The sequence below is a fragment of the Etheostoma spectabile genome, chromosome 8 (assembly GCF_008692095.1).
Source record: "Etheostoma spectabile isolate EspeVRDwgs_2016 chromosome 8, UIUC_Espe_1.0, whole genome shotgun sequence".
Classification (NCBI taxonomy): domain Eukaryota; kingdom Metazoa; phylum Chordata; class Actinopteri; order Perciformes; family Percidae; genus Etheostoma; species Etheostoma spectabile.
Window position 1 is genome coordinate 34,571,390 of NC_045740.1, and position 13,592 is coordinate 34,584,981.

At 40.6% G+C, this 13,592-nt stretch overlaps 1 protein-coding gene across 3 annotated transcripts in view; it reads left to right on the forward strand.

The window, feature by feature from the left end:
* Nucleotides 1-13,592, forward strand: part of ntrk3a (neurotrophic tyrosine kinase, receptor, type 3a) — a 157,404-nt gene that overhangs the window by 59,757 nt on the left and 84,055 nt on the right. For all 3 annotated transcript variants that reach the window (XR_004333207.1, XM_032524314.1, XM_032524315.1), the window contains exon 4: nt 1,639-1,710. Coding sequence is in view for 2 of the 3 variants with exons in the window: in XM_032524314.1 (XP_032380205.1) it covers nt 1,639-1,710 (72 nt within the window). In the remaining variant the exon portion in view is untranslated. The remainder of the gene's footprint in view (nt 1-1,638; nt 1,711-13,592) is intronic.

A 13,592-nucleotide genomic window follows, 5' to 3' on the forward strand; every position in this document is an offset into this window, starting at 1 on the left:
TTTAAATGATATCAGATTAGTAAACAGAATGTGCCTTTGGAACATTGGATGAATAGTTGCTGATAATGGGCAATGTAGATATTGTATTAAAGATCAGCCCCCCCCCCCACTCAGATCAGCTGGTATTCTGTCTAGAATGGAGTGGAATGGAAATTTGTAAGTGAACCCAGACTTGAGTGTCGTCTATGTGAATATAAATATATATGCTGTTGTTGTGTGTCTCTCAGCTTGTTGAAAACTTAAGTCTTTACAAATATACATTTCAAAAGACACTTACATATGTTGAGGTTTACACTTTGGGCCCGGTTCGACTCCGACCTGCGGCCCTTTGCTGCATGTCATTCCTCCTCTCTCTCCCCTTTCATGTCTTCAGCTGTCCTGTCAGTAAATGCCTTAACATAACCTAGTAATAGTTTTAGTTCCCAAACCAACTGCTCATTGTAGTTTTTATCAAATAAACAGGAAATAGAGCATTTGTTTTTGGAACATGTTTCACAGCAGATGAGTATTTGCGGCAGCAGCAGGATGGTGTGTGTGGCAACATGTCAGTGCAGAAGTGTGGCACACTGAAGTGAGTTTATATTTCAGGCTGTAACACACACACACACACACACACACACACACACACACACATGCACACACACACGGCAGTGTCTAACCTTCAGTCACGAACCCTTTCTCTTGTAACCCCTTCACTGTGCAAGCACAAGTGTCCATCTGTGTGTGTGTGTGTGTGTGTGTGTGTGTGTGTGTGTGTGTGTGTGTGTGTGTGTGTAATGTTGGCTAAATCCTGCATTTGTTTTGCATTTATAACACGCTGTGTTGATGATGTCACTGCAATGGAAACCCTCGTACGATCCAAATGAAAGACACTGTCATCAGAGACTTTGGAACAGTTGATTACTCCATGGGCCTTAACTCTTTAATACACTCTTAGCAGATGGAGCATCTTCAATGTGTGTTTTCAAGCTTACGTCAGTTTGAAAGATATTTTTAGATGATGTTTTAGGGCTCAAGCTGCCAAAAGCTCATATTTTGTGCTCATATACAGTCGAGAGAATTTCAACTTCTTACTTGGAATCTTACTTTCTTACGTTGAATTAATAGGCACTACATGGACAGCACGCAAGAACTTGTATAGGACTTGAAACCCAATGTTGAATTTTGAACTTGACCAGGGACAGTGTAGGTCTTGATGTGAGACTGACTTGTGAGTGACCAGTGACTGTGTCCCTCCTCTGGAAGACTGTAGATAGATACCATGGATTTGTACTAGTGCAGCCCGCTCAAAAGGTGTCTGTTGGGAGAGGGCTGATAGCTTGGTCTGTGTTGTTGCTGCCTGTTCTTGCTCATCTTCACAACTTCACATGCGTTACAACTTACAACTTCACATACAACTCACAGACTGAGTTAACCCTTAGCCTAAATTCACCCATATCCGATGTATTTGCTCGTATGTGACTCGGATAAGGGGCAGCAGCATGAGGTGTAAGTCAGTGAAGAGGATGCGTGAATGCATGAGTGTGGCGTGTAGTGTGATGAGGAGATGTTGCATGGCTTAGAGCAAAACAATAATGCACAGGCGATATGAGGAGAGGTTGTAATGATGTGATGTCTCTGTGTCCTTCTCTCCCTCAGAAACCTGTCCAAGAACCCCATGTTGACCACACTGTCCTGGCAGATCTTTGAACATCTGCAGCTCTTCGAACTGTAAGTGGACCATTGTATTTTTAGCCACAGCTGGCACAATAAACTTGGATCATTTTGCTTAGAGGAAACTTATTAAAAAGGCATTTTTGCTGTTATTAGATCATACAGACACTACGTCGGGCTGTATAGTCACCACTTCTACCTTCTCAAAATACACCTGTGAATCAAATCCATACTTCAACGTTAACTGTCAAGCCACTAAACCTAACAATATGTCATAAACGATAATAATGACGAGAAGCCAATAGTCCATAAGGCAAATGTCTGATTACTCCACTTTTTAATAGTGATGTTTTAGGAGTAAATTCTGAATCTGCAACATTCTCTGTCAGCTAAATGTAGTAGTACAACATGTTTTCCTCTGAAGTAGGACTACACTGTGAGTCAGTAGAAGGCTAAACTGTAGAGTTGCATATTAAGTGGTTTGGGGATCATTTTTAGGGACAATGGTTCTGGAGAAAGCTTCAAGCAGGAATACCACAGGCCAAGGCAATAGTCCCGCCCCAAACAAGCTCATTTCAACAAGTTATAATAATTAGACCTATGTTGAGGGTAAGCTGCATGTCTTTGTATCAAAGATTGAAATAGAAAGGGGGAGGGTCTCTCATGTCTCTAGTGGTCATAGACTTCCTCAGTTAGGTAACATGCTACACTTGATTTCCATTTCAAAGCTTTTAGTGCAGTTCTTTGTTTGTTTCTCTTTTCCTCTTGTGATTACCGTCTCCTTGTTTCCAAGTCCTTGACATAATGCTGCTGTTGCTACTTTCGGTATCATGGAGAAACACACACGTGTTGTGTACTGTGAGGGTATCCACATTCATTCTGCTGAATCCTCTGTCCTGGTATTTTACTTCCACAGGATGTCCCAACCGCTTTTGAGTAACTCACCTATTGCTGTCTGTTGCTGTTGCTTTTACACCATTCCATCTCATATAAACCAAGGGGGTTAGCGAGCATCCGGAGAGTGTCCCTCCTATGGGGAGGTTCATAGGCTAACAAGCCATCACCTTCTGCTAGCATTCCATTGACTCCCATTCATTTTGGCGTCACTTTCACAGTGAATAACTTTACATCGGATGCATTTAAAGACTATTTGTCCATTGTTTGTTCTAAAGAAATGTTATAATGTACAAAAGGCTCCATTTCCTTGTACCTCAAGTTATGGCCCTGTAGCAGCCGTTTTGGTAAAAATAGGCTAACCTGTCATAACTAGGGATCAACCAATATGGATATATGGACATAATAACCAAAAACACAGATCAGTGTCACTTCTGCAATCATCTGGCATTCATATCACCCAAATGATGTGTGTAATGTGCATCATATGGATGGGTGCACTGCATATGATTAACTGTGCAAGGGTAAAAGGCTTTCGTCAACATCTACAACCCAGCCTTGATGATGCGTTGCTTGCTGACATATTACAAGACAGATATAATCCGGTCATCATAATGTCCTTTGTCAACACATTTAAATCATTTAAGAAATCTATTTCATAATAATTTTAGACTGCCTTTGTGCTAGTGGTGGTGAGGGGGGCAGTGCACAATCTGCATGTGAACTACAGTGTCTCCAGCGACACGTAGCTGCCTGTAATTGAATTACATAACACATTGTTCAATATAGTTTTTGCACACATACTGTTGACGCCTGTCTGTAAATCATGCCGGAAAAAACTGTCTGCAAACGCTAAAATTGGTTTATCACCAGTCATAACCACGCAACTTTCTGTCACACAGTGGAGAAATTACCGTATAGTCAGGAGAAGCTTGCCTGCAGTTGGGGGGATGTGGAGGCATGCAGTCAAAATGACAAAATAATTAATTAGACTTCTTACTAAAAGTTGCTCCTGCTCCTACGCTAATGGGCAGCTCCTATTCACGCTTTCCGTCTCTGCTGATTGGAAATGACTGAGATTTCTCTTGCACAGCTACCAGAAGACTTACAACTGTCAGACAGGTTGCCCACGTCACATCTACGTCTTCAAGCTCAGTTGGAGGCAGCGCAGTAACGCTCAGCCATCACCGAAAAAGAGCTTCTAATAGACTTCACTGGTCTCCGTGGAAGTCTCCGCTGTGTCCATTTCTTAAACTGTCTTTTATATAAGACAGCATCAGTTATGTCTCCACTAAACTGAAGCAATAGAGATGCTTTATTCTTTGACTGTTACCGAAGCGGCTTTTCAAGCCGTATTGTTTCATCTTGTATGTGCCCTGCATGATTCGTGACTTAAATCTCTGCTCCTCAGTGAGGACAGCGGCTAAATGTACTGGGCTGAAGTATTTTGTATGCCCTGTGATCTGGGCAGATGGCAGAGAAAAAACTGGCACATCAAAGGGAGAAGGAATGAGAGGAAGAGTGTGAAGCTTCACCTTAACTGGATGGATTAGAAGCTGTGGTTGGATCATGGCACGACAACCTGCAGGCTCTCGGGTATTTTTATTTTTTATGATGTGACTTTCACAGATGGCATCAGTGAGGGGGGGGGGGACGTGAATCTGAGAAATTCTAAATTGAAGTGACAGCATCAAAATGGCCTTTATATTTTTACGTCAGCAGCCAACTTTGATGTGAAAAAGGAAAACTGGCCTGAAAGTCCACCGTTCATCTTGTCATGTCATGTCATGTCACATGCAGTATTATTACTAGAGACAATATATCGTGAGACATTTCTAAAAGCCTTTTGTTTTCTAAGAAGAATGCACATTATATGCCATTTATTTACTTTGTAAAGAAGAACAGGTAACACGTTACTTAAAGGTATCTACATAAGAGTGACATGAAACTGTCATGACAAAGTCATAACACATGAACCCTAACCATAACCCTAACCATAACCTTAAATTGTTGTGACAAAACTGAATGACACTTACTAAAAAAAGTGTTATGTCATAAATGTTTATGACTTGTTTATGATGTTTATGACACATTCATGACAGTGTCATGTCACTCTTATGTAGGCATCTTCAAGTAACCAAAGAACATAACATGGTTTTTTGCCTTTTGCTTTAGATCAATCATTGGTAAAAAAAAAAGAAAAAAGAAAAAAAAAAGATATTGATTCTAGGGCAAATAATCTAATTTAAAAATAAAGATACATATAATTTTCAATTTTTTTTATCATGTCAGATGACTTCACATTATATTCCATTGTATGATGCAGATGACACAATAAAATATAATGCCATATTGCGTCATGTCAAATCATATGATGTTACGTAATTTAATGTCATGTCACAAATTATGTCTTATCATATGAATCATGAATTATGATTGCATATATTAGCATGTGCTTTCCTGTCATATAAAGGGCAGCTGTGGCCCAGGAGGTAGAGCGGGTTGGCCCTCCTGTCCCCAGCTGTACCTGTCCACATGTCCCAGTGTCCCGGGTTAGGGTTACCTTGCATATTAAGTCAGTGAAGAGGTTGTGTGAATGCATGAGTGTGGCGTGTAATGTGATGAAGAGATCTTGCATGGCCTAGAGCGAAACATATACATATAACATATTTCATATAACATATAGCAAATACATTGCATGGTAGCTCGCTGCCATCGGTGTGTGAATGTGTGTTTGAATGAGATGAGATGAAAAGAACTTTTTCTCTGTAGGTGCGTTGGACAATAACATCTTAGGAAGTGAATGAGAGGCGAAATCTGACGTTTACCATACACCATATTCATACCATAACCTCATGCTATGCCTTGCCTGTATCCCATGCCACGTTTTCTTTTGTCCCACTGACACACAAAATTCTGCTAAAGGCTGTGAAGTGAGTACAAGCTCTGAACTGGAGCTTACAGGCTACTCCGCCAGTACCTTTTACATGTCACTCAGAGCATTCCAGACTAATGCCAAACAGACCTTACATAACTTTCTCTACCTTTTAAAATACCAGCATAAAATGCAACACCTAGTCTACAGCAACTGAATTATGGTGCTGGAATCCACAGATGGTGCTCTCTCACTTTACAGCTCCAATGGCTCTTCTATGTGTGCAAAAACTATATTTAACAATGTGCTATGTAATTCAATAACACACCCTAACCCTAACCATACCCATGATTGTCCTCCAGCAATGATGACGTCATTCGGCCAGCACTCAGCGGACCGCAGCTAATCTGCTGTAGTCGAGGCAGTTCCTGGCAACAATGTCTTTCAACCGGTTATGCTAATAATAATCTGAGAGTTTACAATTTGTATATACACTTGGAAAGAAAAAGGTAGAATTGAAGATATCCAGCAATAAAACATGATTATAGTCAAAATTAAAGCTGCAAGCAGCGATGGAGGGCCCTCGCTAACCCGCGCCAGTCGGGGTTACGGCGGGACGCCTCTCCTTGCGACCACGCAATAAAGCATCACTCATACGCTGAAAATCGCGCCCATGAAAAGTGAACTCCTGCTGAGTTCATTGATACCTCAACACAAGCCTATACGTCATACAAGTCATATCTGTGAAAGGGGGCGTGGCGCATCATATTGGGGCGGGTCAAACGTCACCAATAAAAAAGGAAGTCCCTGCTGAGTTCATTGATACCTTACACGAGCCTATACGTCATACAAGTCATTATCTGTGAAGGGGGCGTGGCCGCATAATAGTGGGGCGGGTCAAACATCACCAATAAAAAAAGAAGTCCCTGGAGTTCATTGATACCTTACACGAGCTATACGTCATAAAATCACTATCTGTGGAAGGGGGGCGTGGCCGATCATAAGGGGGGGGTCAAACATCACCAATAAAAAAGGAAGTCTTGCTGAGTTCATTGATACCTTACACAAGCCTATACGTCTACAGGTCACTATCTGTGGAAGGGGGCGTGCCTGAGTGACTGGGCGTGGTCATAATATAGGGGCCGCCTCAGTATCACATGTCGACCACACGTTCTAAGTTTCATGTAAATCGGATGAGTTTGTCATATAAGGCATATTTCTTGTTGCCAGATGGTGGCGCTATCTCCAAAAGTCCATATTGGCCTGTAGGTGTCCTCAGGCCTGGACTCTTGGTGTTTGTGGGAAATTTCAAGCAGATAGGACAACGTACACTGTAGTTACAGCCACTTTCTCAGTGATCGCTAAACACTCAAAATGGCCGTCATGCCACGCCCACACCGTATGACGAAAAGTTTTTCTTTTAATAACTTTTCATCTACAACATCTTGAGATGATACACACCAAGTTTGAAGTTGATCGGATGAAATCTCTAGGAGGAGTTCGTTAAAGTATAGCACCTTGTCTTTTAGGACTACTTCCTGTTGCCACTAGGGGGCGCTACGACTTTGAGCGAATTTCGGCATGTAGATGTCGTCAGGGGCGGACTCTGATGAAACCTGGAAAATTTTGAGGCAATCGGACAATGTCCACTCAAGTTACACTCACTTCCTGTTATAAGGCATATTTCCTGTTGCCAGATGGTGGCGCTATCTCCAAAAGTAAATTTTGGCCTGTAGGTGTCCTCAGGCCTGGACTCTTGGTGTTTGTGGGAAATTTCAAGCAGATACGACAACGTACACTGTAGTTACAGCCAATTTCATCTTCATCGCTAAACACCCAAAATGGCCACCATGCCACGCCCACACCGTATGACGAAAAGTTTTTCTTTTAATAACTTTTCATCGTCAACATCTTAGGATGATACAGACCAAGTTTGAAGATGATCGGGTGAAATCTCTAGGAGGAGTTTGTTAAAGTATAGCACCTTGTCTTTTAGGCCTACTTCCTGTTGCCACTAGGGGGCGCTATGACTTTGAGCCAATAGCGGCGTGTAGATGTGGTCAGGGGCGGACTCTGATCAATCGTGGAAAGTTTCCAGCTAATCGGACAACGTACGCTCTAGTTACACCCACTTCCTGTTTCGGTGGCGAATCGCACAAATGGACGCCCCGCCACGGCCACGGCCCTATGACGAAAGTTTTTCTTTAATAACTTTTCATCGTTAACATGTTAAGATGACACACGCCAAGTTTGAAGATGATCGACGAAAGCTCTAGGAGGAGTTCGTTAAAGTACAACATGTGGAAATGGGCAAAATCGCACTAATTTCGCACATTCAAAACAAAATGGCGGACTTCCTGTTGGGTTTAGGGGGGGGCTACCATGGAGTTTTATGTCCGCCCTGCCATGCTACATATGTGTACCAAGTTTCGTGACTCTACGTTAAACGAGCTGCAGGGGCTCAATTTTCTTAATATTGTAGGTGGCGCTAGCGAGCCATTTTAGTGCGCCTATTCCCGAAACCATTAAAATACGTAAATTTTCACCAGACCTGATGCGACCGCCAAATTTGGTGAGTTTTTGAATATGATAAGTCCTCCAAAAAGGCAATTCATTTGCCGGATAAAAGAAAGAAAGAAAGAATAATAATAATTCCTTCAGTTCCAATAGGGCCTTCGCCGCCTGTCGGCGCTCGGGCCCTAATAAGACTAATTCATCAGGTGTGTTGAATGATGTATTGTCACTACTGAAACATGCACAACTTAGATTAATTATGATCTCAATGAGCTCTCTGAACGTATTGAATGACGCCAGTTAATTACTCTGTGAGGGGGGAGTAGCGTATATCTGGAAGCTCGGAGTGATTTTGTTGATGAACCAGGTGCTGATGGTAAATACACATGAGCCAATTATGCTCTCTTCAAGCCCACATTCCAACAAATATTGCAAACGTGTGTAGTGTAAGAGTAAGCGGTTGTGTAATGTTAAGTATGTGACGAGGTGTCCACTATCAGGACTCAATGGACAACGGGGAGGATGGAAGGGTCTCTGCCAGAGTCCATTAACTACATAAGGGACACCCTGAAGGGCATAAAGCCGCATATACCCCGGCCACTTGACAAAAAACATTTTTAAAGACCATTAAGTTATATTTGAATGTGATTTGCATTTAAAATATAAAGTTTTTTTTCAAACAGCTCCTCCCTGGTTACGCTTTAGGGCTTGCAATCTGTCATCAAAATAGCAATGCGCCAAGATACAAATGCGGCTGGCTGCTGACCCTTGTGTTGTCCTTCTGGGTTAAAAAAATTGACATTTATGTCCCTTTTTCAGACTTCTTTTTAGTTTTCACCAACACCACCTTACTAGTTTTACACTACTTTTTGGATTTCATGGTCAATAGCCCTCATTTATATAGAATTGTACTTAATATTTGAGTTGAAAAAGATCAAAATTATGATTTATTTTGACTAATTGTTAAGATCAGGGGAATGAAAGTGATCAGTTGTATTTGTATTTGTACATTTTCAAAAAAATGTACAAAGAAATTAGTTTTAGAAAGTATAAAGAAGCACTGTAGAAAGTTTTGTTTGTGTTTTTTGTTTTGTTTATTTATTTATATATATATGAGGGTATGTGTGTGTGTGTATATGTATGTATATGTGTGTGTGTGTGTGTGTGTATATATATATATGTATATATATGTGTGTGTATGTATGTATATAGTGTATGTATATATATATGTATATTTATGTATGTGTTGTGTGTATATGTTGTATATATGTGTATGTGTAATGTATGTATGTATATATGTATGTATGTGTATGTGTGTGTTATGTACATATGTGTGTATGTATCTGTGTAGGTATATATATATATATATATATATATATATATATATATATATATATAGCAACATAATTATAATATTGTAAAGCAATGCAAGAATTAAAGGGGTAGGAGTACATAAGTTTTACTTCTTCCTACTCCTTTTCGCACATGTAATAGAGGGATGTTAAAGAAGGATACTTTGTTTGTTATGTTTGTATGTTTGTATGTGTATGTGTGTGTATATGTACATATGTGTGTATGTATCTGTGTAGGTATAATATATATATAATATATATATATATATATATAGCACATAATTATAAATATTGTAAAGCAATGCAAGAATTAAAGGGTAGGAGTACATAAGTTTTACTTCTTCCTACTCCTTTTCGCACATGTAATAGAGGGATGTTAAAGAAGGATACTTTGTTTGTTATGTTTCTCTCTAATTTTTTTGTTTTATTATTTCTTTTTATTATTATTTCTATTTTTATACACTTTCTCTTGCATGTTCGAAAAAAAAAAATAAAAAAAAAGAGCGTTGTAAGGAATCCAATCCATTTTTTGTGGTAAATTGGTTAAAAAAAACCCTCATATTTCAGATATAGACATTTTTTAAAGGGGTCAGATTTAACTCAAGGACAACAAGAGTTTAAAGGGAATTGGAGATGACGCTCTGATTGGTTTATTGCATGTTACGCCCAAAACACACCTATGAATTAATGAAATAACGCTTAGATCGATAAAATGGGACCGTAAATCTAATAATCCTTGGTTCCACTGATTTTAACAGTGGTATTTCTGGAGTGCAAGATTTGTTGCGACTCTGCCTGTGGATACTGTTACAGGACTGAGGCAGTGTGTAGATAAATGTGTGTGTGTCTGTGTGTTACAACATGTTCCGCCAACTTGAGCCTGTGAAGCTGCTGCCAGCTATTCTATCTGGGATATTAAAAGCAGGACTGGTTCAGGCTTCTGGGGCTGTTTGCAGTGTGTGACACACACACACACACACACACACACACACACACACACATACATACACACACACACACACACACACACATACATACACACATAGTGTTACAACTTAAACCACAGTTTACTGGAGGTCGACACTTGCATCCTGGCTCCTGTGAATGTTTAGCGGGAGCTATTTCTGGTTATATGATTCATGTTTTCACACCAGCAACAATAACAGTAACTGATAATACAGACATTAGTAGTAATTCATGTTTTAAAGCTACAGTTATAATAACTATAAGTGATTTCAGATTTTAGATTTCCACAGCCTACCCCCGGCCCCCGGACTTTCTTCTTCCCTCTTACTGTGCAACACTGTTATATAATACCTAAAAGGACACTGGATTTCTGTGCAATTTCATACAGTGTAATATTTCATATTTAACCATTTCATTTCAGTACAATGCAATATTTATTCATCTGTTAATAATACTTTTCGCATAATGTGTATACAAAGCACTTTTATACAATATATGTATATAGTTGCTCTCAGGACTCAGACTGTGCACCAGCCCCCCCCCCCCCCCTCTTTTTTCTATTTTTTCTCTGCACTACCTTTACTTTATATTATATTTCGTGTCAACACTGTAAAGGGGTTGCTTCAATCGCATTGCATAGAAACTGCATGACAATAAATAAATGACAATAAAGGCATTCTCTATTCTATCTATTCAATTACAGCATATTATGTATAGCAATCATTTGATTCCCCCCCCCCCCTCCCCGCAGCTCTACCTCTCGTGTCTCAGTCCGTGTTTTAATCCAGCTGCCAAACTCGCTTCAGTCAAACCTTTTTTAAATGTCATAAAATATAGAACTTCAGAAAAGATTAATGCAAATAAGTGAAGCGAATGTCATGAAATGAACATCCTGCAGAAATGTGGAAGTTGGACTCTTTTAAGTGGGGATAAGTCCTGAGCCACTTTCTGTGGACTTCCAGACAGCAGTGGTTATCTTCCTGGGCAGCCTGAGTGCTCGTCTCACACGTTTCATCCACAGCAGCTCCATCTCTAAAGCTGCTGCAAATTATTTGACCTCGCTGTTTTTTCTTTCCATCAACACGTAGCCGAAATGAAATGAAATGTTTTGGAACTTCTAGTCTTGATGACTTGATTTCTGTCTCCACACTTGATGGCGTTATTTTAAAAAATAAGGGCACATTTCCATTGGTAAAATGCACCACCTGTGTTATCCAAATCAGATTTTTTTACATGATTTATATTAAAATTATAAAGCAATTCAGTGCTTGTTCCAGTGGTGAGGGTCCAGTGGTTAGGGTCCGGTAGTCACAGTCCGGTGGTCAGGGTCTGGTGGTCAGGGTCCGGTGGTCAGGGTCTGGTGGTCAGGGTCCGGTGGTCAGGGTCTGGTGGTCAGGGTCTGGTGGTCAGGGTCTGGTGGTCAGGGTCCGGTGGTCAGGGTCCAGTGGTCAGGGTCCGGTAGTCACGGCCTGGTGGTGGTCCCAGTCTGGTGCACACAGGTGCGTAGTATTCAGCGTACTGTATATAGATTGATATATGTAATGCTGACCCAAAGTGCAAGTACGAGTTGAGCTTAGAACCCTTTAGCCGTACGTCATTAGCAACATTTACTGAAATTCATAAAAACAGATTTGAGGGTCTTGCTAGGGCTGCAGATTTCTTTATTAGCCCAATATGTAGTATATTATTAGTATAAGTATTATTGTTGTTATTATTTCTAGGTTTTAGTGGGCTGCTCAGGTGAGGGTGTTGGGACACGATTGTTCTTCCTTAGACTTTGTGATTTTGACTTCATCCGGTTCAGTTGTAGTCCGGCTATCACCAGACCGAGCCAAGCTCAATAGATGTGAGACTGAGCGTTGGTCTGGGGAGTCTGCTCTGGATTTTCTCTGCATAAGAGGCGGGACCAAGGGGCATAGTTCAAATGACTCTGGACGCAATTGGATAGTCCTTCAACCAATCAGAGCAACGATCCCGGTGACGTAGCAGCAACAGCGGCATCAACAGGTTTGGTGGCTACTATGTTGAATGTAAACAGGAAGCTGCTTGGTCGCTTGTATCATGTTAAGATAAGATAGATAGATAGATAGATAGATAGACAGATAGATAGATAGATAGATAGATAGATAGATAGATACTGTAGATCAGTGATTCCCAAAGCAGGGGTCGGGACCCACAGGGGGGTCACGAGCCAGAGAGGGGGGGGGTCGCGAGTTGATTTCCAGAAATAAAATAAAAATTTTAAAACGATTAGAAATAGCATGATTAGCCACGATTAGCCAGGATTTTAACACAAGATAAAACTAGTGGCTAAATTAAAAATACAACCAAGCAAATAAATAAACAGAGAACAGCTTGCACCGTTACTTTGGGGGTCGTGGGCTGAAAGTTTTGAGAACCCTTGCTGTAGATAGATAGATAGATAGATAGATAGATAGATAGATAGATAGATAGATAGATAGATAGATATTTATTCATTTCCAGCAGCAAAATCAGTCACACAGCACATAATATAAATATAAATGAAATAATAGGATACAACATGCACACATACAATATACATGAAATATACAAGAACAAATATTTGAATATATATATATATATATATATATATATATATATATATATACACTCACCGGCCACTTTATTAGGTACCCCATGCTAGTAACGGGTGGGACCCCCTTTTGCCTTCTGAACTGCCTCAATTCTTGGTGGCATAGATTCAACAAGGTGCTGGAAGCATTCCTCAGGGAGTTTGGTCCATATTGACATGATGGCATCACACAGTTGCCGCAGATTTGTCGGCTGCACATCCATGATGCGAATCTCCCGTTCCACCACATCCCAAAGATGCTCTATTGGATTGAGATCTGGTGACTGTGGAGGCCATTTGAGTACAGCAAACTCATTGTCATGTTCAAGAAACCAGTCTGTGATGATTCCAGCTTTATGACATGGCGCATTATCCTGCTGAAAGTAGCCATCAGAAGTTGGGTACATTATGGTCATAAAGGGATGGACATGGTCAGCAACAATACTCAGGTAGGCTGTGGCGTTGCAACGATGCTCAATTGGTACCAAGGGGCCCAAAGAGTGCCAAGAAAATATTCCCCACACCATGACACCACCACCACCAGCCTGAACCGTTGATACAAGGCAGGATGGATCCATGCTTTCATGTTGTAGACGCCAAATTCTGACCCTACCATCCGACTGTCGCAGCAGAAATCGAGACTCATCAGACCAGGCAACGTTTTTCCAATCTTCTATTGTCCAATTTCGATGAGCTTGTGCAAATTGTAGTCTCAGTTTCCTGTTCTTAGCTGAAAGGAGTGGCA